Source organism: Amphiura filiformis, chromosome 14 (genome assembly GCF_039555335.1).
Source record: "Amphiura filiformis chromosome 14, Afil_fr2py, whole genome shotgun sequence".
NCBI lineage: Eukaryota > Metazoa > Echinodermata > Ophiuroidea > Amphilepidida > Amphiuridae > Amphiura > Amphiura filiformis.
Window position 1 is genome coordinate 16963595 of NC_092641.1, and position 25380 is coordinate 16988974.

The 25380-nt window shown below is 35.1% G+C and overlaps 1 protein-coding gene across 1 annotated transcript in view; it reads right to left on the minus strand.

Moving 5' to 3' along the window:
• The window catches only part of LOC140169782 (tyrosine-protein kinase JAK2-like), a 90529-nt gene that overhangs the window by 44020 nt on the left and 21129 nt on the right, over positions 1-25380 (minus strand). The window contains exons 2-3 of the mRNA XM_072193087.1: positions 22128-22997; positions 14907-15020 (exon numbers count right to left, since the gene is read on the minus strand). Coding sequence (XP_072049188.1) covers positions 14907-15020; positions 22128-22925 — 912 coding nt within the window. The 5' untranslated portion in view covers positions 22926-22997. The remainder of the gene's footprint in view (positions 1-14906; positions 15021-22127; positions 22998-25380) is intronic.

Genomic DNA, 25380 nt, shown 5'->3' on the forward strand with positions numbered 1-25380 from the left:
ACGTCATCGATCTTTTGGTTTGTTCCCTTAAATCTCTTTAGCAAACAAAGACGATCTCCGAATTAGACAGCTAGCTCTTAGCTGGCGAAAAAGGACCGCATGTTGACATAAATTAATTGACTGTGAGGTTGACAAATAAATTCGGTGTGTGAATAGTTAATTCGTTGACCGACTATCAGTTGGCACGGTAAATTAATCTGTTTACGCCCCAGTGGTACAAAATGTACCTTGCGCCTAACGTTACGTAAAAACTAGCAATCATGCTTGACAAACAAAGAAATGAAAATAATCTGTTGCAACTTTCGGATTTGCATACAAGTAATTCTAGTTCTACAACAACAGGTTTTATTATTTCTTTTAATACAAACACATTGCTGCCTAAAATGACATTATAGCACTGATTAGATATCAAAATGAAGTAATAATTACAAATTTTCATGAACACTATCGCCTCTGTAATTTCCCGAGTATATAGACAGCACGATTATTTTCTGCAACGCTGTGACCAATATGTATGTCAAAACCCAGCGCAAATCCGCATTTCTCGCCCAAAAACTTGTTCATCTTCAGCGAAAAACTGCAATTTTGACCATTTCTATTTTGAAAAAACATCAGCAGACTTTAGCAAGCTTCAGGATTGGTTGCTAACACAATTGTATTTCTTTTTTTGCCTAATAAATCACTGTTCAAATGTCTTCCTGTATTTTGCAGTTTCTAAGAAAGAAATGGCAATAGGGTTGTTCTATTTACAGTTCTAAGTCAACTACACTTTGTATTTAGTCTTGGAACCTTTAACTTTGGTCAGTGGCTGCACCAAGAAATTTGGCAATGAGAAAAAGAGGGGCAACAATTGCTTAAGGGATCTAGAATGAGCGTTTATTGCGTTTCGACATTTTTTTTGTGGGACATGAGAGCACCTCAGACCTATCGAATTGCATTCTGAATCTGAAGCATGTCTTTCTGATATCAAATAATTTTCATTTTTGAAAATCACAATATAATACAAATTTTATGACAAATTATAAAAATTTGATATTTTTCAAATTTTTGATATATAACAGTCCTCGAAGTAAATTATATAAATCTAATGATATATTCTTAAAGTGTATGTAGCAGGGAGGAAAAGCCGACGGTCAATTGAAAATTTTGACCTTTCGTATTAAAGATATGGATTTTTGTCCCAAAAGACCTTATTTTTTTTGGTGTTTTGGGAAAAAAATCCATATCTTCAATACGAAAGGTCAATATTTTCAATTGATCGTCGGCTTTTCATCCCACGTACATACACTTTAAGTATAAATCATCAGATTTACAAAGTTAACTTCAAGTACTGTTAAATATCAAAAATATCAATTTTTAATGATTTGCCATAAAATGTGTATTAAATTGCTAATTTCAAAAAATCAAAATTATTTGATATCAGAATGATATTCTTCGTATTCAGAATGCAATTCGATATGTCTGATGTGCTCTAATGTCCCAAAATAAATACTGTCCAAACGTTCATACCCCAGCCCTTAAACTGTGGAATTTTTTACCCAAATAGTGGGATTTTCAATGATTTGGAACAAGAGGAACAAGTATTAATACATCATCAGTAAATCAGGCCAAGTAATTATATTTATAAATACGCACATGACCACCTCCACGCTGCCATATTGCTTGCAGACAGGAAGTCTGGAAATGACTTTCGGCACTGCAGGGGTTACTATTTAACAATGTAAAAAATAAGTGCCCAGGGTTTGCAGGACCGCATTTTTAACTGCAGTTAAACAGCTTGGCAAGAACAGTTTTTGCCAGCAAAAATGGCAAAAACTAAAAGAGTGATTTATAGTTTTTTCATCTCAAAACAAATTAAGTTTGAAAATAATTTCCTGAGTGTATATACGAGTATTTGCCATTTTGTCAGTGAAAACCAGGCAAAAACTGGCAAAACAGGTTTTTGCCACTTCAAAATTGCTTTCTTTTAAGGGTGGTCTTAACCCTGGAATTATGGAAACTTTCGGGCTTCATAACTGCTAAATTATTAGTCTAAAGAATATAAAAGTATACATTTTTAGACTGGAAATGACTTGCTGAATTCATCTGTGAGGTCAATTTGGGCCAAAATGCTCATTTTTGAGAAAATCCCAAAAAGCGGGTTTTTGGCCCAAATTTTTCAAGCGTAACGTAACAAAAAAATTGTTTGGCCAGAAATTTTTTTTTTATTAATTTTAAAAACTAGATCAAAATATCTAGGGACCGCTTTTTTTGTTTTTTGAATTTTGACCAACTTTGAGAAATTTGCACCAAAAATGGTCAAAAATGCAAAAATTTCAAAAAATCATAAAAAGCCTGATTTTCACCCAAATTTCAAATATTTTTGGTGAAGTTGGTCAAAATTTAAAAAATGAAAAACGGTCCCTAGATATTTTTATCTAGTTTTTAAAAATTAGTAAAAAACAATTTTGGCCAAACCATTTTTTTTTTAGGTTGCTGCGAAAAATTTGGGCCAAAAAGCCCGCTTTTTTGGGATTTTCTCAAAATGAGCATTTTGGCCCAAATTGACCTCACAGATGAATTCATCAAGTCATTTCCATTCTAAAATGTATACTTTTATATTCTTTAGACTAATAATTTAGCAGTTATGAACCGAAAGTTTTCATAATTCCAGGGTTCAGACCAACCTTAAGCGTCATGATGGACAGTTAATGGAATGAATATGGTAATTGGTAAGTAGAAGTTTATTTGTGAGCAGAATTTAAAAGTCTTTTGAGCTTTGAGTGTAAATGTATTTATAGGTTTGTATATAATATTGCATTTCTCGCTGTGTATCTTGCTTTTTAGTGCTTTTCTCGCTTTTAAAGATTAATTTCTACCACGAAAATTGACAACCATTACAACTAAATTTGACCTGATTTACCAGCCCGACTTCGCAAAAATGGTTAATTTTCTGGCAGACATCCAAGCAACAACACAAGTCATATTCTTTACTTATTCTCAAACCATTTAATGCCGATTTATGAGGGAAATATTAGCGTACTTTTGGTTAATCTGTGCGGCAAGTCGGCTCATGCTATGTATAGTTATTGAGTCCATTGAGGGTGCTATTATTAATTATTTTCACAAATTTTGGGCAAAAATCTTTTTTTTGTTGCATATTTGCTCAAAATCAATATTCCCAACATCCGACCCATTTTTGCTTGATCACATCACAAACGTCTTAAATTTTATCATAAAATTTGGGCACTATATTCAGATTCAGACTTCAAAAGTTATCATCAGCATACTGATAAGATTTCAATCAACACCATCTGCCAAAACCTGGTTCTTTTTGTCAACATCGATATCTGTGGCCTGTGTCGGCACCATTTTTTTAATGTTGACATGTCAATATATTTCGTATAGCGACATTGATAGTCAGGAACTCGAAATAACCAACGCCCGATGGACTAGACATCGCCGGCTGGCCTGGGTTTATTGTTCAAATTGGTTAGGGCGCCATCATTTGGTGATATTGTAATTTTATCGTCAGCTTGAAAGGCAACAGCTTTTCTTTAAAATGGCGGACTTCGTATTGTAAATGCATACAGCCGCAGCGAAATCATGTTGCTGTTGGCATAAGAGTATTAAAATAAACACATTTATAAAAAAAATATGTATTTCAAATGAATCTCCACTATAAATTGGCATTGTATGGGCGATTTAGTGGATGTGTTTGGCATTTCCAGTGCTGTTTTTCATTAAGCTTATAATTAATTTTTGTCGGGATTGTGGTAAAGATGTCGCCATGTCGGGATACATGCCAATGTCGACATAAGGCATGTCGACGTCGGCCCTAAACATCTCAAACAAATTTTATGACACCCATCTGGCAAACACATAATAGATCTCAATATCAATTTTTATGACCTAGTTCATGCATAACCACTTTAAACATTTTTTTTATTTTTCTGCTTGTTTTGTTCAAATGATTTCTTGGTATCATTAATGTTGTTTTTAATTTTGTTCATGATTTCTTGGTATCATTAATGTTCTTTGTGCCCTGGAAACCTGCTTTCCTCTGATAAAAATCCTAAAAACATGTATGTTTCCTGAAGGTGGCCCCCGGGGATGGCTCCGCTGAAAAACAAAAATTTAAAATGCATTTTTTTTCTGGAAAATCACAAATAATGTGTCATCAAATCTGTGTAGAGAAGGAAAATTGGAAGATATATGAAAATCTATTTTCGAGATGATTTTCATATGATTTATTGATTCACAACATGTATTGAGCAAAAAAGATCTTATGAAAAATGTTGTCATTCAGTTTTTGCCTTAAACTACATTTTTTCCTTGATTTCTCAAAAGTAACAACCAAAAAATGGGGTAAAATTGCTAACAATAACTAAAATGCCTGGAGCTTACAGGAAACAAACTTCTTTTGTTTTGTAGCCTAACTTTTATCAAGCTGTTTTGTGAGGGATTTCCCTTCATACTCGTACATCTTCCGCTATTCTAATTAGGTCACAATGGTGACATCTATCATGAAGGATGATGCACCATTGTGACCCGATTTCAATCTGGGAGGATGGATAACAAGTCTCTTTCTTTCAAACAATAAGCATTAAGCAATTTATGTATGTGTTGGGTATTTTCTTTGTTTTTGTTCATCATGCAACCATCTGTTACAATTACAAAGTCAATTTGGATGGTGCTTATTTTGAATATTGTTTACATAATTGCATGTAAAAAATGATTCAAAATATGGATTTGCCGAAATTGACCTGCTGGTTGGATCAGACAGGATTTGCAATGTATGATGCAAAATACCATATTCTATCTAATTAATGCCCCTGTGGGGTGTAACATTTTTGAAAAGGGATTTATAAGAAGCAAATTTTCAATGAAAAAATTCCCAAAATACATGTATGACAACTTGACAACCCTAGTAATATAGTTCATCCTAACATAGTTCATCATTACATTGTACAGTCACATTTTGCAATAAGGCCTAAAAAAAACCTGTTTGATTGGCGTAACCTGACTGACCCCAAAAAATATTCCAGCCCCTAGACTTTTTTTCTCATATTTTTGCCAAAAACAAAAATTGAAAATAAAAAAATTAAATAAAAATAAAAAAGTTCCAAGGCCCTTTTAATATATGGTCATGTTTTTTATACTGGGACCCTAAAAAAGGTGGTGCTGTCACATTTTGCTAAATCATTTTGTCTACTTATTCCTATATTTTTGCTAAAATTCATCATGAACAAATGGTTTTGGTCTTATTTTGAAGATAAATTATTAATCTAATGAATTAATAACAAATACAATTAAACAAATGTATTAATTAATTACAACAGCTTAATTAAGTTAATTAGTCAGGGGTGGTGCGGAAGTGGAGGAGCCGGAAGCGGAGGAGCTCTGTGTAATTCCAATGGGAAGTTGATGTTCATTAATAAAATGTATGCACTTTGTTGCCTAGTAAAAGTAAAAATGCATTTTGCATAATGTTAATCTTATTTTTTAACTTTCTATAACTATAATTGCCTAGTTAATCTTAATGAACTTAGTAATTAAGGATTTAACAAGCTTTTAATTAATGCAGTGGAATGTGGGTCATACAATACAATGGGCTGTAATTTTGCATGCATGCATATGAAATAAATTTCAATATTGTTTTATCTTTGAAATATGAAATAAATCTTCTAAAAGGAGATTATTACAGTCAAAGGATTTAATCTGATGACATATTGATCTCTGGTTATTGTTAAATAGTTTATTGATGTAGGCTAATTGTACATGTATTGTACATGTACCTTTGTTACTAATTATTCACTGAATATTGATTTTTGGAACACCCTATATAGGAATTGGATATTTAAATTTGATATTATAGCAATTCTGTAAACTATTTTGAATATATCTTCCAAATTTAATGGCACTTAGGGAAATTTTACATAAATTTAAAAAAAAAATTTCACACCCTGTATAACACAATGGGCTTAACAAATATAGTGCAAACTATACATTTAATGAACGGACTAACTGTGTACATTCCAAATATCAAGTTCATTTTCCAATTTAATATACTATGTAGAAATATTGGGGCGGTAAAGAAATTTAATTTTTTCGGTATTTTTCAATGGAATCACCCTGTATATTTTTTGGTACACCCTGTATATCCATTCAAACTTTACAGATTTGCAATCATGACAATATATGCTTTCTAAAAATGTATACTTTTACTAGTTTGGGTGAAAACTTTTTGAAATATAATCAGAAATACAAAAAAGGAGTTGATTTTTGACAAATTGCACGATGTGACACAATTGGGTCCCACCTCAAAAAACATGACCATATACACAATTAACAGCTTCAAAGTATGTGTAAAAAAAGAAAGAAAATGCCTACCGACCTACCCAATTTTGTATGTTATACGCCAATCAAACAATTTTGTTAGGCCTAATCAATCTTCCTGCAGATTAGTTGAATTTTGCTTCTATGTTGATAAATAATCATTACAATAATATGAAACCAATAAACAAAGTACGGTAATGCAACAGAAGATTCACACAACCAACCAATCAACCCAATCTTAGTAAACAAACCAGATGGTAAACAATATCAACAACATATTGTATTGAATCAACAGTCTGTAATGACCAATGTTCAAGTGTAATCCTGCAAGACTGTTAAGTGGAAATTTTCGCGCTACCTTTATTTTCGCACTTTTGGCATTCCAAGCTGCTACCGTGAAAATAACAACGCACAAATACATTCCTTTTGTGTTGTAGAAAAATTAAGAATCGCAATTAAAAACAAGGGAAACAGTTCAAAATTGGCAAAAGCGTAAAAAAAAATTAAAACACGAAAATTTCCACTTTTACAGTACCCTAATTTTTCATCAATTTATATTTCACTTTTGGGAAATTTTCACAATTCAATTTGATGGGCTCTTACTGAGGGTATTATGAGGGTTTCAACAGGTTTACTGTTTAAATACTTGTCGGACGATAATCCCAGCCTGTTGGGAAACCCTCAATTTGCTTCACTTCTCTTATTTTATGCATGATGTGAATATATAAGACAAACAATCTTGTTTCTAGAACCTCCACAAACTGGGCTCTCTCCATACAAAACATTTGCCTCAAAACATGGCATTGGTGCACGCAAATGGGGAGGGGGATGGATGTCCCATTCACGGTCGCTCAGTGGATACGGCCTTGAACTCATAATCTGAGAGCTTGGTCGACGTGCGTGGGTTCCTAGTCTCACCACCGTGTTGTGCCCTTGGGCAAGGCGCTTTGCCTGGCTTGCCTCACCCCACCTAGGTGCAATGGGAAGCTGTTTAATACGGGCAGTCACAGTCGTTGTACTGATGAACCCTGCGCCATTTGTAGGCTGCAAATGTGGTTCCGAAATATTCTAATGACGGCGGAATAAATGTAAAGTGCTTTGAGGCTGTTTACGGCATAAAGCGCTATTGTTGACATTCATAGGGATGTCTCATGGTATAGGGTACTACGCTTTGGTGCATGAGGTCCCAGGTTCAACTCCCAGCGGTGACAACTTGCTGTATTGACTTGGAAAGAAAGGAAAGAAATTGTTCAGTTTGAACACTGAATCATATCATTATAGTAGTGGGAGCCTCTGCCACTATAATACTGGAGGTCTGCCACTACATACTATCATTTTCTATGATACTGCACAATTTACAAAATTTTGTGGATCCGCAAAAATCATTGCTTTTAATAATAATGGTTTTATTCTTAAGAACATGCAAAAATAAAGTAGGTGTGAAAATTAAGTATTTTTGAAGATGCACAAGAGCCAAGCAGTGACAAGAGAAGTGGATAGTCCAACCTTTAATGAATTTGTTAATAATTTTTAAAATTAGCAGCAGGTAATTAAGGAGCATGTTAAATATTAATTAAAAATCACATACATGTAGATAATGAACATTACTAATTAATGTTGTTTTTTGATCCATAGCAAGTGGATAGAAATAGGGAATAAGATGATCCGACATGTAGGACTATCCAGGGGCTGCACAGGCAGAGTTCTACATGCAAATGAAAGAGAAATACAGATCCCTTGGTTATTGATGCTTTGTACGACTCTCACTGAGGCGGGAAAAATCTAGCATTTACCCTAAAATATATCAACATTTATCTCTGGCATCTTTGAATCATTTATACTTGGGATTGTTTGTCCTCATTTTGCAATTATATTCCATAAAAACTTCGGGTGTTCTGTATGTGGGATTTCTTCAAATGATTTTGGGTGATGTTCAGAAATTTTCAGTATCTGTCGACTCCATTTGTTGTCAGCATCAAAAGGGTTTGTGATGTGCTATATGCAGAACACCATCGACCATGTTGTAAAGCTTTCTGCCGGCCGGCCGGCTTGACATTAAAATGTAAGGATGTTAATTTTCAGAGTTTTTTTGTAAAATATGTAGGTCTATTTTAGTATTTTTTTTGCTAACCCAAGTTGTACCAAATAGTACACATACAATGAGGATTTATAATGTGCATCATTTGACCATGCAAACTTAATATGTTTTCTTATAAATTTTGCATTTTGGTGCAAAATCAAGTGAAATTTGCAAATCAAAATGCTTTTGTTTGTATATAACCAATTCCAGTTAGAAGAATGCCTGCAAAACTTTGTTTGTAGAGTGGGGGTGAGTTGGGGTGGGTATGCGGGGTGGAGGGAGGTGTATCCCAGGGTGTGTATGTTTGTCTAGTCTGGGTTTATGATTTTACTGGGAACTTTTCCATCAACTTGTCTCATGATTCTGATTGAGGCTCAGTTAATCAAAATTAGAATTACCAAACTCTTCCATGTGAAAATCAGTATTGCATGACTCAATTGGATTCATATACACCAGGCACAAAAAGAAACTTCGTCAGTTATATTCATCCTTGCTGTTCAATAACTTAATCATTTTGGATTATTCTGAAATATACATGTTGTTAATTGAACTTTGGTGTCTCATGTTATACCCTGTTCGTCTTTGACTAAGATATGCGACTCCAAAGCCTCAAACCCCAAAACCAAAAGTTGCATTTTCAACGTTTTTCAATGGGAACGCATCGTTGTATTTCACACAAGCACCACGGGCCAATCAATATAAGCACACAGTATAGCAGGCACAATTGAATCGTTAAAATTGCAACTTTTCATTTTGGGGTTTGAGAGTTTGAAGCGCATATCTTGGTCAATTCTTGCTCAATGTTCACGAACAGGGTGTCAAATGAGAAAGAAAAGTCCAGTTAACAAAATGTATATTTCAGAATAATCCAAAATAATCAAATGATTGAACAGCAAGGATGAATATAACTGACGAGTTTCTTTTTGTGCCTGGTGTAGGTTGCATACATTGGTCTATTGCACTTGAAATACAGACACTATCCTATGGAAGACATAACCTTAATCTTCCCAGAAAGGGAGTGTGAATTTCAAATGGAATTACCTGAATGGGTAATTCCATTTGAAACCTGCACCCCCTGTGTGGCAGATTAAGGCCACATCTTCCATTTCTATACCCACCACGGGTTAAGACACGTCCCTAACCCTCCGAGGACCAGTCTGACATTTTATCGTCATACATTTTTGATGTGAAACCGACATGAAAGTACATCATTTTTACAAAGGGTGAGAACAAGAGAATATAAGCAGGCTCGGCGCTATTTTCCCACTAGTTACCATGATATTTAGCTCTTTCTTGCCCTGGTTAGTATGCAATGTTTAAAAGACTATTTAAATGTCTGATTTAATGTGCACTCCACTGTAACCCGCATCATCTTTTATGAGCAAAAGGGTGGAACAGTTTTAAGTAGGTTTTAAGTTTAGTGGGATCAAACTTTACCTACACCTACTTCTGTGCCTACATTTGTTGTTTGTTGTCCCCCCGCATTCTGCCTGTGCTTTACTTGTTTCTCCACAGCTGGTTTACTTTGCAGCTTTTTCAGATAGGATTAGGGCTACAGCTGAGTTCAGGGTTTGGGTAAGGATCAAGAAAAATTGGCAGATGTAAGACTTTGGAATAGAAATTTGTCAATGCATAAAATGGTTGTACAATGTATGATATTGTAGTACATGTAAGAACAATTATGCTAAATTTATCCCTACATTAATTGCATAACCTGAGCATAAATATATACACATGAATGATGTATACTGCGCCAATAAAGTATCCTTACAGTTGGAAAAATAATCACAATTTCAAAACTGAACAATATTTGGGTAAATTTGTTGTCTAATCAAATGCTTGTAACTTTGCTTCTTGAAGTCACATTGGATTCAATGTGGTGTCATAATGTGCAGGATTAAATAGTGCATCTATTAAAACAACAAATTTACCCAAATATTGTTCAGTTTTGAAATTGTGATTATTTTTCCAACTGTAAGGATACTTTATTGGCGCAGTATATGTGATCCAATCATATCTTATTACTAGTATTTGTGAACACCCTAATGCAAATATAGGTCATTAATATTTCACAATTGACTGCAAAGTGTGTAAAATTTAATTGATAATAGATGATAGAAATTACTGGTACATCGGGGATACGCAAATGGGGAAGATTGTTCTTATTTTTAAATTCAACTACTAGCCCCTCACCGGTTATAAGCCCACCCCCATTTTTGAAGTGAAATTGCCCATCTAGGGGGTGGGCTTATACCCGAGTGGTTACGGTATATAAAATGTGCATTAAAAACAGGGAAAGGCAGATAAATTTTCAAAAGTCATGAAATGTGTTATCTTTATGAAGCAAATTTGTAAAATGGCAGTAATGAATGACAATAATAACTTCCGTTTATGGTCATTGGGTTTGTGTTGCGCCTCAGAATTTTTCCTTGAGAGTACAAATTACCTCGGCAGTACTGAGCCCAAACAAACCCCTCTGAATTCATACAATGACCTCAAAACAGATAGAGCGTGGTTAATATTGTCTATGTATAACCCAACATTGGTAGTTGGAGTGTGGGTGCCATGTGTGTTAACCGCCCTCGCCCCATCCCAAGTGACACACCCAGGGTTGAGATTTTGTGATACTAGGTGGGAAAAGAGCAAACTCCTTGGATAGGGACCAAGGGGTAAATTGGGAAACTGTGACATTAAAATGGGCGACAAGGAAGTTATTACAGTTACCCAATGCAGCATGTATTTATAACGGCACACAAAAGATTATTAAGGTTCTAAATCTACGAGGTTTGTTCAGATCAGAAAAGATATAAACTTCCCACAACGCATTTCTTCCCTGTACTGATTTGCTAACAGACGAGTCTTCAGTAGATAACTTCCTATAGCAGCTTGTTGAGCTAAACAAGTGTCAATCTTCAGTAGATAGCTAACCAAGAGGCAAAGTAAGTCCCATGCTTTGTAGGCAGATCATTCAATCGTGCATGTTTAGGCAAAAAAAAGAAGAAGATTGTTTGCTTGTCCTCCACAACTTTTTCAGAATTGGGTCGGTCGGGATTTTTAAAAAAAATTTTTTTTTAAAGGTCATAGCCAAAACATGACTATATGCCTTTAATTAGCTTAATAAATAGCACAAATAGTCGTGAGTTGGGATGTTTCTCTACTTTATACCACTTCATTCATGCTTTTAAAAAAGTTTAGAAGTGTGTAGAAACTGTAAAAAAAACTTTTCAGGACGTCAAAAAAGTTGAAAGAAAGTCCAGTGCCGACTTTTCTGGAATTTCCAAAATTAAGGTCGGTATTCATTTGTACAGTAAAACAAACAAACTTTTTTCAAGATTTTCCAGATTAGGGTCGGTCGATGGAGGACAAGCAAACAATCTTTTTTTTGGGGGGGGGGGGGACCTTTTTTAAACAAAACAACTGCATGATTTCGCATTTATGCCTAAGACGGTAAAAATAGCAGTCTCATTGGCCCTCATAAAACGGGTGATGCTGTACCTGTTGGTAATACTATGTATTTGCTATTCAGTGCAACATGGGTTGATAGTGACAAGAAATACCTCAATTGCAAGATCTGGATAAGCTCTGTGGTATTTCTTGTCACTATCATCCCATGTTGCACTGAATAGCAAATCAGTACAGGGATGATATGCACTGTGGGAAGGGCAAGATATCTTCTGTGTGTTACGGTATGCATGTTGGTGATCTACAACACTACCTTAACATACTGCATTTGAAACAAAATGAAGTTGTAAATAAGTAATAAAGGCTAAACATGCCTGCCATAATAAATGTCCTATGAATATAAAAAGGTAAGCTTTTTGGCCAAGGTTGGCAACTGGAATACAGGGCAGTGACTACACCAGTCGGTGCCGGACGGCAGTACCTGCCACTGGCAGCTTAATTCAATAAGCTTCCTTTTGACCGGCACAAATATATTGCATGATTATGTACGGAATTTATCAAAATTCTAGGCCGAAAGCTGCTATTTTTCACGTCCAAATGCATATAAAACTGCAATTTGCAGCGATTTATGCTGGTTTCATACTTTCCTGCGGTACCGCTCTGACGTATGAGAACAAAATACGATTTTGGAGCGGTGCTGAGCAGCAATAGTGGCGTTTAGAGTCATGCCACTGCTGTCCATGATGAATCGTCATGCCGCTCAGCGGCAAGCGATATAAAGTATGAAACCAGCAATACACCGCCGCTGTAACATTCTCTTGATCGGTCATGGCGGACATTGTTGAACTGCAGTAAGCAAAAGGTGTTGCACTAGCACTTGTACCAGACATGTTCCTGAAGATATTTCACGAAACTTGCAAATATTGCGTAAGATGTGTTAAGGAATCCGGGGAGAACATGTTTTGTAGACATTCAATGGAGAACAAGAACATTGTATGTATGTGCAACTATAAGGCAGGAAAGGTGCAAAATGTACATAAACTTCATCACCCAACAATGATCTATTCCATAGAGATTAAATCATGCTTCACCATTGTTCATCACATTTTTTACACAATGTTGACTCCGCATCGTTGACGCAGTGGGTGCAAGTTGTTAAACATTGAATACAATGGTGAAACATGACTGAATCCCTTTCAACAAGGAAAACAAGCTATTAAAAGTCTAATTGACATGATTGATCATTTCATGAGGAATATCAGTTAGCCACTGTCAGTCAACCTTACAAGATCATTAAAACTACAGAATAAGAGCGATAAGGTTTAGCCGCTACCCTCCAACTGAATTCAACATGTAAACACACACGTTCAAGGCATTTATATAACAAATTAAATTTACGCGCTCTCATGTATGCGCACACTTCCATTATAACTTGTGTTTGTGTATACGCTACTGAAAAAATACTGAATGTTTGGCTCCTGTACAAAAATATAGGCAGAATTAAGGTTGATGAAAGAATATCAGCAACAGATGACATTTACAGGTACAAGTAGTTATTTCAGGCCACATTTTTTAATATCACAAGTCACGTTGACCTGGTTATGCTGAAATATATCTTTTATATATGTAACAGAAGTCACTATATGGAGTAATACATTTTCATAAACTCTCGCAAAGAAAGTATCATAAAAACTTACTGTATCAGGCAATTCTTGTAGAAATTAAAGAGCGCTTACTGTACAATGGTATGCCACTCCCGTTCGACACCAGTCTCTAGTGAAAATTCCATTTTTTTTTATAAATAATCGATTGGGTTTTTTCTTTTAGTACCCAATGGTTTGAAAATATTGTTTGTATTGATCACAAGTATCGCTCTTCTTCCTATTTTTAATATAATTTTGCTTGCCATTGTCCAGAAAATACACATGGATCTGGAACCTGTCTTAGCATGAAACCACCTATTGACAAAACTGTTTTAATTAGAAATTTTACTTCCTGAAATAACAACAATGGCCGCCACAAACGATATCAAAATGCATGTTGTTGTGGTACATGTCATTACAAAATTGCAGTTTTATACGCATGTGATTGTGAACATGATTTTTGGAAAGTCCTTACTAAATAGAATCTATACCTTAAATTGGTGTGTTGTTAGCAAATTTTAACGGATGAGTTTCATAAATTCTAAGGGGCTGGGTAAAATTGGGGGGCAAGAAATTTTTGGCGAGCTGAAAGAGGGGGGGGGCAAGAAATTTTGGCCAGCCGAGAGGGGGGCAAGCAATTTTTGGCGGGCCATTTGGAAATTTTACCCCCCAGGGGGCTCTTAATTATTGCACAGCCCCTAAACAGAATGGATTCCCAATGAACACTGTTGTTAAAATAATTTGATTGTCTCAATTAAATTGATTCTTTTTCCATTGTGATAATTGATTGTTTTTAACAATTGCCTGACCCTATATGACACCCTTTGATTATTTTAAGAATGGTGGATCTTAAATTATTTTATTGACGGATCAATTTGTTTGGCACACACTTTGATACCTCCTTTCAATAAAATAATATGCAAATACAGTTTTTAAGTTTAAAGTCGTATGCCTACTCCGAGTATCAGACGTATAATATTGTATGTAACATATCTATGTTATTTAATCTATTGCCATTCTATTTCCAGTAATGTTTAAGTTCTAACGTATGTATGATGACGAAAAATCAATAATATGTTACATATACATTGTAATATCTACCAGAAATATATTATTGATTTTACGTCATCAAACATTCGTTAGAACTGGAAATAGAATGGCAATAGATTAAATAACGTAGATATGTTACATACAATATTTTACGTATAAGTCTGCATACTGCTTAACAAAAGTGTGAAGTGTCCCAACTTCGTATAATTTTGACTGGGATTGTAGAACAGCTGTATTGATGTCTTCTTGCTTGCTGTCACTTCCCGGCACTGACAAACGCATAGGCTGGTCAGCAAACTGAGCTAATTCTAGGTGGAATCCAAACTTTCGAAGTCTATTCTCTTTCGTTCTCCCTGGAGGGCAAAAAAGCATCACATACATAGAGACTGACAAACAAACAGACAAACACATACCTTAGGAGCTCCATTTCTTCTGTTAATGTGAACCACCCAATGTTGGCTGTTATTTCTGGAAGGGTACAATAGAACATCTATCATATCCTCAAATTCCAAGGAATCTTCATATGTCTGCAATAGAAAATCAAGAAATTAATTACATATAAACATTTAAAACAACATGAAAGGATCATGATATGGACTCTAAGATGGTGATTTTATCAAATAAACTGGACTTTATTATGTTGGTTTTTTTAAGTTTAGAAATATCTTTGAACAAAAAAGGGCAAGTCTTTATGGAAAAATAGGAATAAATTTTAAAGCCAGATTCAGACCTTTCTGCAAAGTATGTATACAGTCCAGCCTCCCTTATTTGGAAAAACATGTTTGCTTGAGAGCTTGATTTCATGCACTGGAGCATTTAGAAGGCCGTAACTATGTGGCATAAAGCACTAAAAAATATTACACCATTTTTAGTAACCTTTTGCTGTCTCAATGTTATCACTGCAGACATTCAATGTATATTACATATTATTCACAATAATCCAGATATTTCACTTCTAAGGTCATCTTAAAATTAAATTGTGTGTCTCAAAGCTTGTGAGAAATTGAAAACCTATAATGCGGAATGCAGTGTTTTTTATTGTATTTTCTTTTTTTTCTTTTTTTGTATGTGTCAGTACAGGATTTCGGACAAGCATTTTGTGCAAAAAATATCCAATATTTGAATAGCAGACAAAAAGTCTCTGCTACAAACTATTATTCTTTTATTATTTTTGTGTCCAAAGTTTGCAAAAAAAATCGAAAACTTGAAATCAAATACGAATTTTGAGTTTTATTTTCGCCTTTTTGTTAAAAAAAAATAAAGAGATAAAAAAATAGAATTTCTTGATTTTCAAAGAGGACTACGTGCACGATTTTACTAACGTGCGTGGCAGCTTTGAGACACAGGATTTAATTAAGATGGCCTTATCTGGCCAATGCTTGGTCCCATCATGGCTGGATAAGTGAGGTTAGACTGTAAAAGAAACATTTGAAAAACTTTTTTTTTTTTGGCTTTTAATGAATGGCAATAGCCTAAATATGTTTTAAAATGAAAACGGCCCTACATTTGTACATAATGCTAAGAAGGTATTCACTGGCACCCCCCTGTTCATCTTGGCCATCGGTTCATCTAAGGCTGACGGACCGTGACGGTAAACAAAGGGGGGCATTGGTGAAAAAAATTTGGGTCAACAATAGACAATTTTATGTGCTTATGCAGGGTAAAGAGATTTTGTACAAGAAGCCAAAAACTTGGATGTGACCCTTCCCTACTTGCTTGTTGACGTCGGCACATTGAATGATATTGATAAAGGTAAAAAACCCTTGAAAAATTTTGGAAAATATTTGCTCTGTAACCCCCTTTTTAGATTTATTTCTGAAAACCTGGCTATGCCACTGGTGATATTTCCGAATATAAACTACAGTCCCTTCATACGCAGTCCCTGACACTATATGTACAATGTATGCCTGAATTAAAAAGATAATTCCAAAGTCTTATTATTATGTAAACAAATATCAATATTCAGTAGGTATAATGTCAATGATAAACTACAGCATGCAATAGTTGTTGGATTTATACAAATATCAATATTCATACATAGATGTTCATATGTCAATGATCATAAACATGCAACAGTTGTTGTAAGCAAATCAGTAACATTTTTTAAAAAACAATCAAGACAATGGACATTTTTTAGAGCACTATGACCGCAATCACTCATTTTATCAATACTACTCGACCGCATGGCACATGGGTCTACATTAAAATGCCTCCATTTATTAAGATAAAATTATTAATAAACACACAAGTCCCCCAAAAAATACAGTGAATTATAGTCACATGTCCTACTTGGAATGTTCCCATGTGAAACCTACATGTAGTTAGCCTACATTGTGTATACAAAAATAGTTTTTATTGCACAATTTAAATGTATGGATTCAATGTTGTCCTTGCATTCTTTCCTATCCGGGGGTGCACACCCCAATCAAAAAAAGATTATTTGTGACGCGTCATGTCAAAAGGAGACACTTTGGGGCAGGTTATCAATTTTGAGGTTTTTACATATCTTAAATATAGAGATATTTTGCTCCACAATGCCGCTTTCCCCAATGAAATCTGACATTCCTAAGCGAAAATATTGAGTTTGTAAGTTATGGTATTATAAAATTGGAAATTGAGATATAGGCCTTTAAAAATATTATTGACAATGTTGAGAGTAGGAATTAGCTAGAAAAATGTCTCAAAAAATACAAGATGCCTGTTATATTCCGGTCTGAAACTATCAGACAATATTTTAAACATTAATAACATCACAATTTCGCAACAAACCCAAATTGTGAAAAAATCTCCCCTGGGCAGATTTTTGGCTATATCTCCATTTACGATCCTGCCCAAAAGTGTTTCCTTTTGACATGACACATTTGTTTAAGCCATGGCATTTTAATAGTTTTGTTATGATCTTAAAGCCTGGTTTTAGACACAGGTTTAGGGGTGAATGTACTTTTTCCTAGTCAACCAACTATTGATCCATCCATTGATTATTAAGTGTCACAGTCAGATGACTTCTGCCACAGCTTACTTCACATGACTGATAAGTAAGCAGTGCACATACATGTCAAGGGTTTAGGAGGCCCTATCCCCAATTAGCTGCTCCATAGACATTTAGATCATTTCTTCATTCTATAAAAAATTATACATTGACAGAGATGCCAACATTAACATCCAGAAAATAGGGAGGATTCAAACAAAAAATAGGGAGGTTTTCAAAATTACATGCAACTTTAATGACACAAAATAAATTGCCAGAAATAGGGAGGTTGCCAAATTTGGGTGCCAAAATGGAAAAAAAATTTCACAAAAATAGGGAGCCTCCCTAAATAGGGAGGTTGGCATCTCTGCATTGCGGATGACACTTGGCAGCTATTGCAGATATGGCTTTCTTGCCCCCCCATGTCTAGTGTATCTCATACATTTAACATTGACTCTTCTAGGCAGAGTATAGATCAATGCGTGCTAAACTGGTGGAGGTATACGTACAACCAGTCTTAGGCTAGTAGAAACTATACATGTTTTGTTAGCATTTTACAGCATTTTGAATTTATCCAGGCTGTATTATGAATTTATCCACCTCCTGGAGTTAGCCCACACCTTTGGGAGTGACATATATAGGAGCTCTTAAATCAGAACTGATATTATACAATGTATAACTCATACAAAGTTTCTTGTCATTTGATTGGCCAAAAATTTCTGCTATTTTTAGCGGCCAGCTGCAAAAGGACTATTGCACTCCGCGTGGACCCGTGGCTCCGTGCAAGATTTCTTTTTCAATTGCACGGACACGAAGCTACCATAGCAAGTTAGCAACGCTGACAGACTCGCGAGCGTATAACGCACAGTTTCCGCCTCGACTCGCAAATTATAGGTGCAAGTGTTGCTTCTAAAATAAGCATTTAGATATATCTGTAAATTTATTTTGTTTTCCTGGTGATTTATAAAATTTAAGTGGAAGCAAGGGAACTTATTTATAAATGAGTTTTATAAAACAAATATTGAATGTTTTTATTCATTCAATTTTTATTCATTCAATGGCAAGAATATTTTCATTCGGTGAATCCATTAAACTCGGCAAAGCCTCGTTGAATGGAACCGTCCATATTTCACCTCATGAAAATATTCTTACCATTTGTAAAAAAAACTAGTTAAAATATTGCTCACTGTTGATATTTGGGTTTTGAATCTTCAACATTTCACACTCACCCCCTTGGTCAGCATTCTAACACAAGGACCATCATTTACAGGACGTCATCAAACTTTTCATTTGTTCCCTAAATTTGACCCTACTATTACTATTTTTTACAAAATAAACAATAACAACAATAAACCACACATGCAGCTGTCACAACACAAATGCAAAAGCATTGAGTTTTGTTCTGAAATTGGTCGGGCTCTATATACAACGTGCGTGTAAAACCCAAAATGTGTATACAGTACTATACACAATACTTGCTAATTAATCACATTTTCTCCATTTTGTTTTGCATGGATGCATAAAAGGTATATTTGACATTGTATTTTTAAAGTTTTAACAAAATCCATCCTAAAATTAATCCGGTCACCAACCTTTTAATAACCTTGTATGTCACCTTAGAAAAGTACATTTGGTTGATATTACAAAGTTCAATTACATCATAAGGCTAATCCAGTTGAATCCATACAACCCTATGGAAGACATAACCTTAAATTTCTCCCACACAAGGGGTGTAGATTTCAAATTGAGCTGCTCATTCAGGTAATCCCATTTGAAATTCATACTCCCTGTGTGCAAGACTAAGGTTAAGTCTTACATATAGGGGGTGTACAGCTTTCAACTGAAATAGCCCATCAAGGATTCCAGATATAAAAGGGTTTTAATTATATGGTACACATGTTACTAGGACAGTGATCTGGACTAGCCTAAATGGCCAAGTAGTGTGAATGATCGCGGCCGGCCGTGCTGTTTTCACACACAAGCAACTTCTCATGATAAAATTTCAATTCGATCGACCTTGTATTAAAATCATGCTTCGTTTCCACGGTTTCGTCTGATTTACGACTGGTCACTACTTTCCGCGATCGCCCTTTGACCCAACTCTGACTTGCAATGAACGCTGGTGACCTTCAGCCGCATCCCACGTTGAATTGGTTAGTGAAAACCGCGGTCGCGGAAAACCAGGACGGACCAGACTGGTGATGGGATAGGAGAAGTCTAGCTAGCAAGTGGCACATAAACAACAAAACTAATAACTAAACGTTCCACATAATATCAAAACAACCCCCAGATATAAAATTATATTATGTTCTTTCTGAAGTGAATTATTTTTGGTCTTGGTTGGATGAATTATAATTCGTCATTGCAACATGTTGAAGCTTACTGTTGCACAACATCGATCTTATTGTAGACAATTGAACGGGTCATGATTTTGGTTTAAGTGTACAAGTACACATAATTTACAGCCTGTAACAATACAAAATATACAATTGAAATTTTGCTTTTTGGAAAAAATAAAAGACATCATGGTAACAAACTAACATTGTTATATGCTGTGGAATCAGTTAACATCTGGGCTAACAGGCAAACTTTAGTTGGATTCTTTATTAGTTCCGGCACAAACACTAAAACTAATTCGACCTCGTCCTGAAAAACGAGTTGGGCCACTTTTGACATTTTCACACATATAAAGTTTGCATCGTGTAAAACCGACTTTCATGGTAAATTAGCAATTGCATTTTTGCTTTTCAGAACAAAATTAAAGGGGTCATGGCGTAAATGTGATATGCAATACAATCAGTAATATCTTGGCTAATAGAAACATTTAACTTGGTGTCTTTCCTACATGTAGTTCCGGTTCAAACACTATACCCGATTTTATCTAATTATCTAAGTTGGGCCACTTTTTGCCATGTTCGTACATATATCAAGTTGTATCGTGTAAAATGATCTTTCAAGCTAATCATCAAAGATCTCAAAACAAAAACAAAGGTTCTCTTATTTTTCTTCCAATTAACATTTAGCAAATAAATGTGTTATTTATTTCAAATTTATAAATTAAAATACCGCTTCAAATGCCCCATTGTTTAAAATTACTCATCGACCAGATGGTTCATGATTCAACTCAATTCAGTCACTTTTGCTACACAAAGACACGAAAGCGGCCCAAGCTATTTTAGGACTACTTTACACAATTCGCCATATCGTCCCCTGATTTTATTTGAACAAAGCTTATAAATGTAGTAGCTTAAGGGGTGGGGTATGAACGTTTGGACAGTATTTATTGTGGGACATTAGAGCACATCAGACATATCGAATTGCATTCTGAATACGAAGACTGTCCTTCTGATATCAAATAATTTTGATATTTTGAAATTCGCAATGTAATACACATTTTATGGCAAATCATTAAAAATTGATATTTTTGATATTTAACAGTACTCAAAGTAAACTTTATAAATCTGATGATTTATTCTTGAAGTGTATGTAGGTGGGATGAAAAGCCGATGATCAATTGAAAATTTTGACCTTTCGTATTTAAGATATGGATTTTTTCCCCAAAACACCAAAACAAATTAGGTCTTTTTTGGAAAAAACCCATCCATATCTTCAATATGAAAGGTCAAAATTTTCAATTGATCGTCGGCTTTTCCTCCCAGCTACAAACACTTTTAGACTATATCATTAAATTTATAAAATTTACTTCTAGGACTGTTATATCTCCAAAATGTGAAAAATATCAAATTTTAATAATTTGTCATAAAATTTGTATTATATCGTGAATTTCATAAAATGAAAATTATTTGATATCAGAAAGACATTCTTCGTGTTTAGAATGCAATTCGATAGGTGTGATGTGCTCTCATGTCCCACAAAAAATGCTGTCGAAACGCTCATTCTAGTTCCCTTAAAAAATTACCTTGGCGACCAAGTTTAAACTCAATACAATCAATAAGTGTAATGTTTGCCTAATACTAATTTTCTAAATTGCATAAATTATTTTGTTACAACCTGTATAAAACAAGTTGATAAATTATTCTGTTATTGCCTAAGTAGCAGGTGAAAGAATATCAACTCCTCTTTGTTCAACCCCATGAGAACTGCCTGCCGATTGGCCAAAATGAATATTGTGTCCAATTTTGAACCAATCAAGCAAGGTATTAAGAAGATCATATGCAAATGCAAGTTTGACCATAAATAGTTTTTAAGCCTAGCTATAATTGGCAATTGAAATGAGCATTACAAGTTATCAACCAATCAGGAATGCTGTTAGATGACCAGTAGTGTCCAGGGGGTTAACTTTCTAGTTACATGGGGTTGTTGTTGTTAGTGGTGATGGCGGCAAAGGGTCATGCTTTTTATACTGGGCACCTAAAAAGGGTAGCTTTGTTGCATTCTTACTCATCAAGATGTGTTGGTTTTTATTTAAAATATATATGGATGAAATTACCCAGGATGGAGCTTTCTGGATTCTGGTTTTTTTCCAGGCCTGTTAGATTGGCAGATTTTAAAAACAGTTCTAAAAAGAGTTCATTAAAAATGTCCATGTTTTTTGTCTACAAAACTCAAATATTAAAAATGTAACCATGTTAAGTACTAGTACAAGTACTTGCATGCAGATTTTTTTTTTCAATCCAACCTCAAACAAGTTCACAACATTAATTACCTTTGTATCTAAGGAATATGTCTGAAGTCCTTTAGCCGCACTGACCAAATACTTATCTCCAGTGATCGTCTCAAACTCCTCGGCACCCCACCGTCGCTTCTCCTCCATCAACGACACCATAAACATCACTTTAAAGGTGATCGCCTCTCGGTTATCTTCCTGGAAAGTCTCCAAACTTTTCTGAACTTTTCTTTTCAGTTTCATTCGGTCCAGAACCGTTAGATTTGTTACTAAAGACTTTGGGAGGTGATCCCTGAACCTGATAGTCTCGCATACATGATGCAGCGGGATGTTTTTCTCGCGGCCGTATCTTACCAGATCTAAAACCATGAGACCGAGGGCTTCTTCAGTTGAAAGTCCCTGCATTTTATCATGGTGGAAGTCGTATCGAGATTGCTCGAACATGTAAGTGACGACTTTCTCTTCCAAAGCTGTGAGGTCCATCGAGGTGTGAAAACGTAATCTAAATATGAAGAAATCGTCGGCGGGGTCTATAACCCGCGCCGGCGTATACCAAACGTCTTTTCGTTTGTTGTAAAGGCCGAATAAGCTTGAAAACAGACGCGGAATTCCGCACTGTTTGGCTGCCCACTTGCACAGCTCCTCTGACTTTAAACCGGTCCGATGCGCATACGGAAGTGTTCGCCCATGGGTGAACAACAAAACGCTGATCATTCCTGGTTCTGAATTGATGTGGTCCATCTCGAATGTTGTCTCACTGTTAGTCGATACGCAGCTGAAAATGCGGCCAAACCACTTCTTGCGACGTGAATGTGGCCAATATTGGCTGTCACTCATCTCGCTGCTTTCAACGCAAGGTGCGTAGACACGACTTTAGTGATATAGTCTGCAAGACCTACATGAGAATATCTGAGAAGAAAAAGAAAGAAAAAAATGTAAGTTATTGCAAATAAATCATAAAGAGGTCAATTGTACAAACAATACAATGACAAAATGTTATACCAGGTGCAGATTTTCACTGGAAATTCATGAAGTGATTCTCGGGAAGATTCTTGAAAGAACTCAAGACCAGTAATTCTGATGTATTCTCCCTAGAATAATTGGTTAAGTGTGTTTGAGTACATTTCAGTGTTACCAAAACTTAATAGCAGTGCCTATAAATACAATTTTGATTTATTGTCTTTCATATAATTATTAGAACTGGCAACATCCATTCATTCTGCAAACACAAGGACAAGGTATCTGCTTTATAGAAATAGACCAGTCTCTGAATTAATTATTTTACCTTGGGTGCACTTTTGCACTTCAATTTTGAAAGTTGTGGTGCAATTTCATCTGACACATCACACAGTGCAATTTGAAGTGCAGTATCAGACAACACATAAAGTCAGTACAATGGGGTATCGCAATATTGCACCACACTTATAAAGTTCTATCGCAACAGGTGGATTTTGGGGTGCAAATTGCACTCCAATAGGGCTTATTTCGAACACTGGCCCAAACCCTTGTGCATAAAGATAATATATACAGCAATATGAAATGATACATTGTATTCATAATTTGGGAAAACCAAATCCAATATGCGCTATTATTTTTTTTTTAAAAGAAGTTTTAAAAGGTAATAGGGATTCTATTCTGGGTTCTATTTCTTAGAAGTGTCCGAGTCTCAAGCAGTAAAAGAGTACATCAGGTAACATGTGACTCAGGTCAAATCTATTGAAGAACAGTGCTTTTTGTTGTTTTTATAGTCTTGTTCAAGACTCTCTCTAATACTACAGCCAGCCGTTCATTCCGGCCAACAGTGTTGCATTATTGATGTCCACTACATACCAAAGTTCCAGGATATGCGTACATAGGAACGGCAGCAACCTGTTTATCTTAAAATCACATACTATATCCTCTCTGAGTGCGCAAAAAAGATGTTAATATGGCCACGTGTTTTGAACTCGCCACCCTTAGCGTTACATCACAAATATTATGAATTTTTACACCAATCAAGTTTCAAATTAGAATATCTCCACAACTATCAACCCTAAACTAGCAAAAGTATACATTTTTGGAAAGCTGAAGGCAAAAGCAATTTAAATATACACATTTCAACTCACTGTACAGGGTGACCTTGAAGTTATACAGGGTGGAATAAAAAATCCAAATAAAAATGGGTCATTTAATGCATTGCTTATTACTAACTTGCAGTTATAAACTGAAAGTAAACAACATTGATTTGGTTAGAGGTTAGGGGGAGCCTACTGACTCTGGAAGAAAAAAAATCACAGCTATTTGGTAATCTTGGAATACAGGGTGTCCCAAAATATGTTCAAATTTTTTTACAATTCAACATATTTTGAACTGAAACATTTACCCCTAACCCATACAAAAAAAGTAAGTCCATATTTAGATTCCTCATCAAATTTCCTCTCAGAAAATGTAAACTTTGACTATGATAGAATAAGTAATTAAAAATTTACAGCAACTTTTAAATTTTGAAGACATCCGCATTGCTTACTACAGTGTTTAATATGAAAAGCGGGTAGTTTTGTACATAAAAGTTTGCATTTTATAGACTAAACCAATCATAAAGAGTTAAAAATGATTAAAAACAATTAGCAGAATTAATAATCTTTCAAAAGAGCTCTTAACCATGTCTGTAGCCCATATGGATGCAAAGATATGATCAGTTGATTCAACGCACACACACACAAAATCTTTATTTCCCATAGACTTTGCACATACCGCCACCGCCTCATCCGCCACCGCCTCATCCACCACCTCGGTCATTCTGAACTCAAACAAATCTAACTCCACTATCTTAGCTGATAAACAATTCTCCTTTGGAGGTCTGTTAGGGCACTTATATAGCTACAAAATGACACCAAACACACTTCAATACCTTTTGTTTAAGCAGAGATATAACAATTTGAACGAGTCTCGATTTGGAAAAGCGTAACAACACCACCATTTGTGGGTGGCGAGTTCAAAACGCGTGGCCATATGTAAATGAGGCAATACATGGATTGGGTAAAAACTACAAACATGTGAGCCTGGTAAATCTTGGTACATGATTGGATGTTCATATAATGTTTAGCTATACTAGTAGCATCTCATTATGTTCTATATTCCCAGATATTTTTCAAAGTAAAACCTTAACAAGAATTTGTCTTTAAAAAGACAAAGTTCACAGATCTGGTGTATAGTATTCTACTTTGGTCTAACTTACAATATTATTATACTAACCATACCCACAGATACTAACCTACTCTGCACTGATTTAACAATAAATAAGTGATTTGAG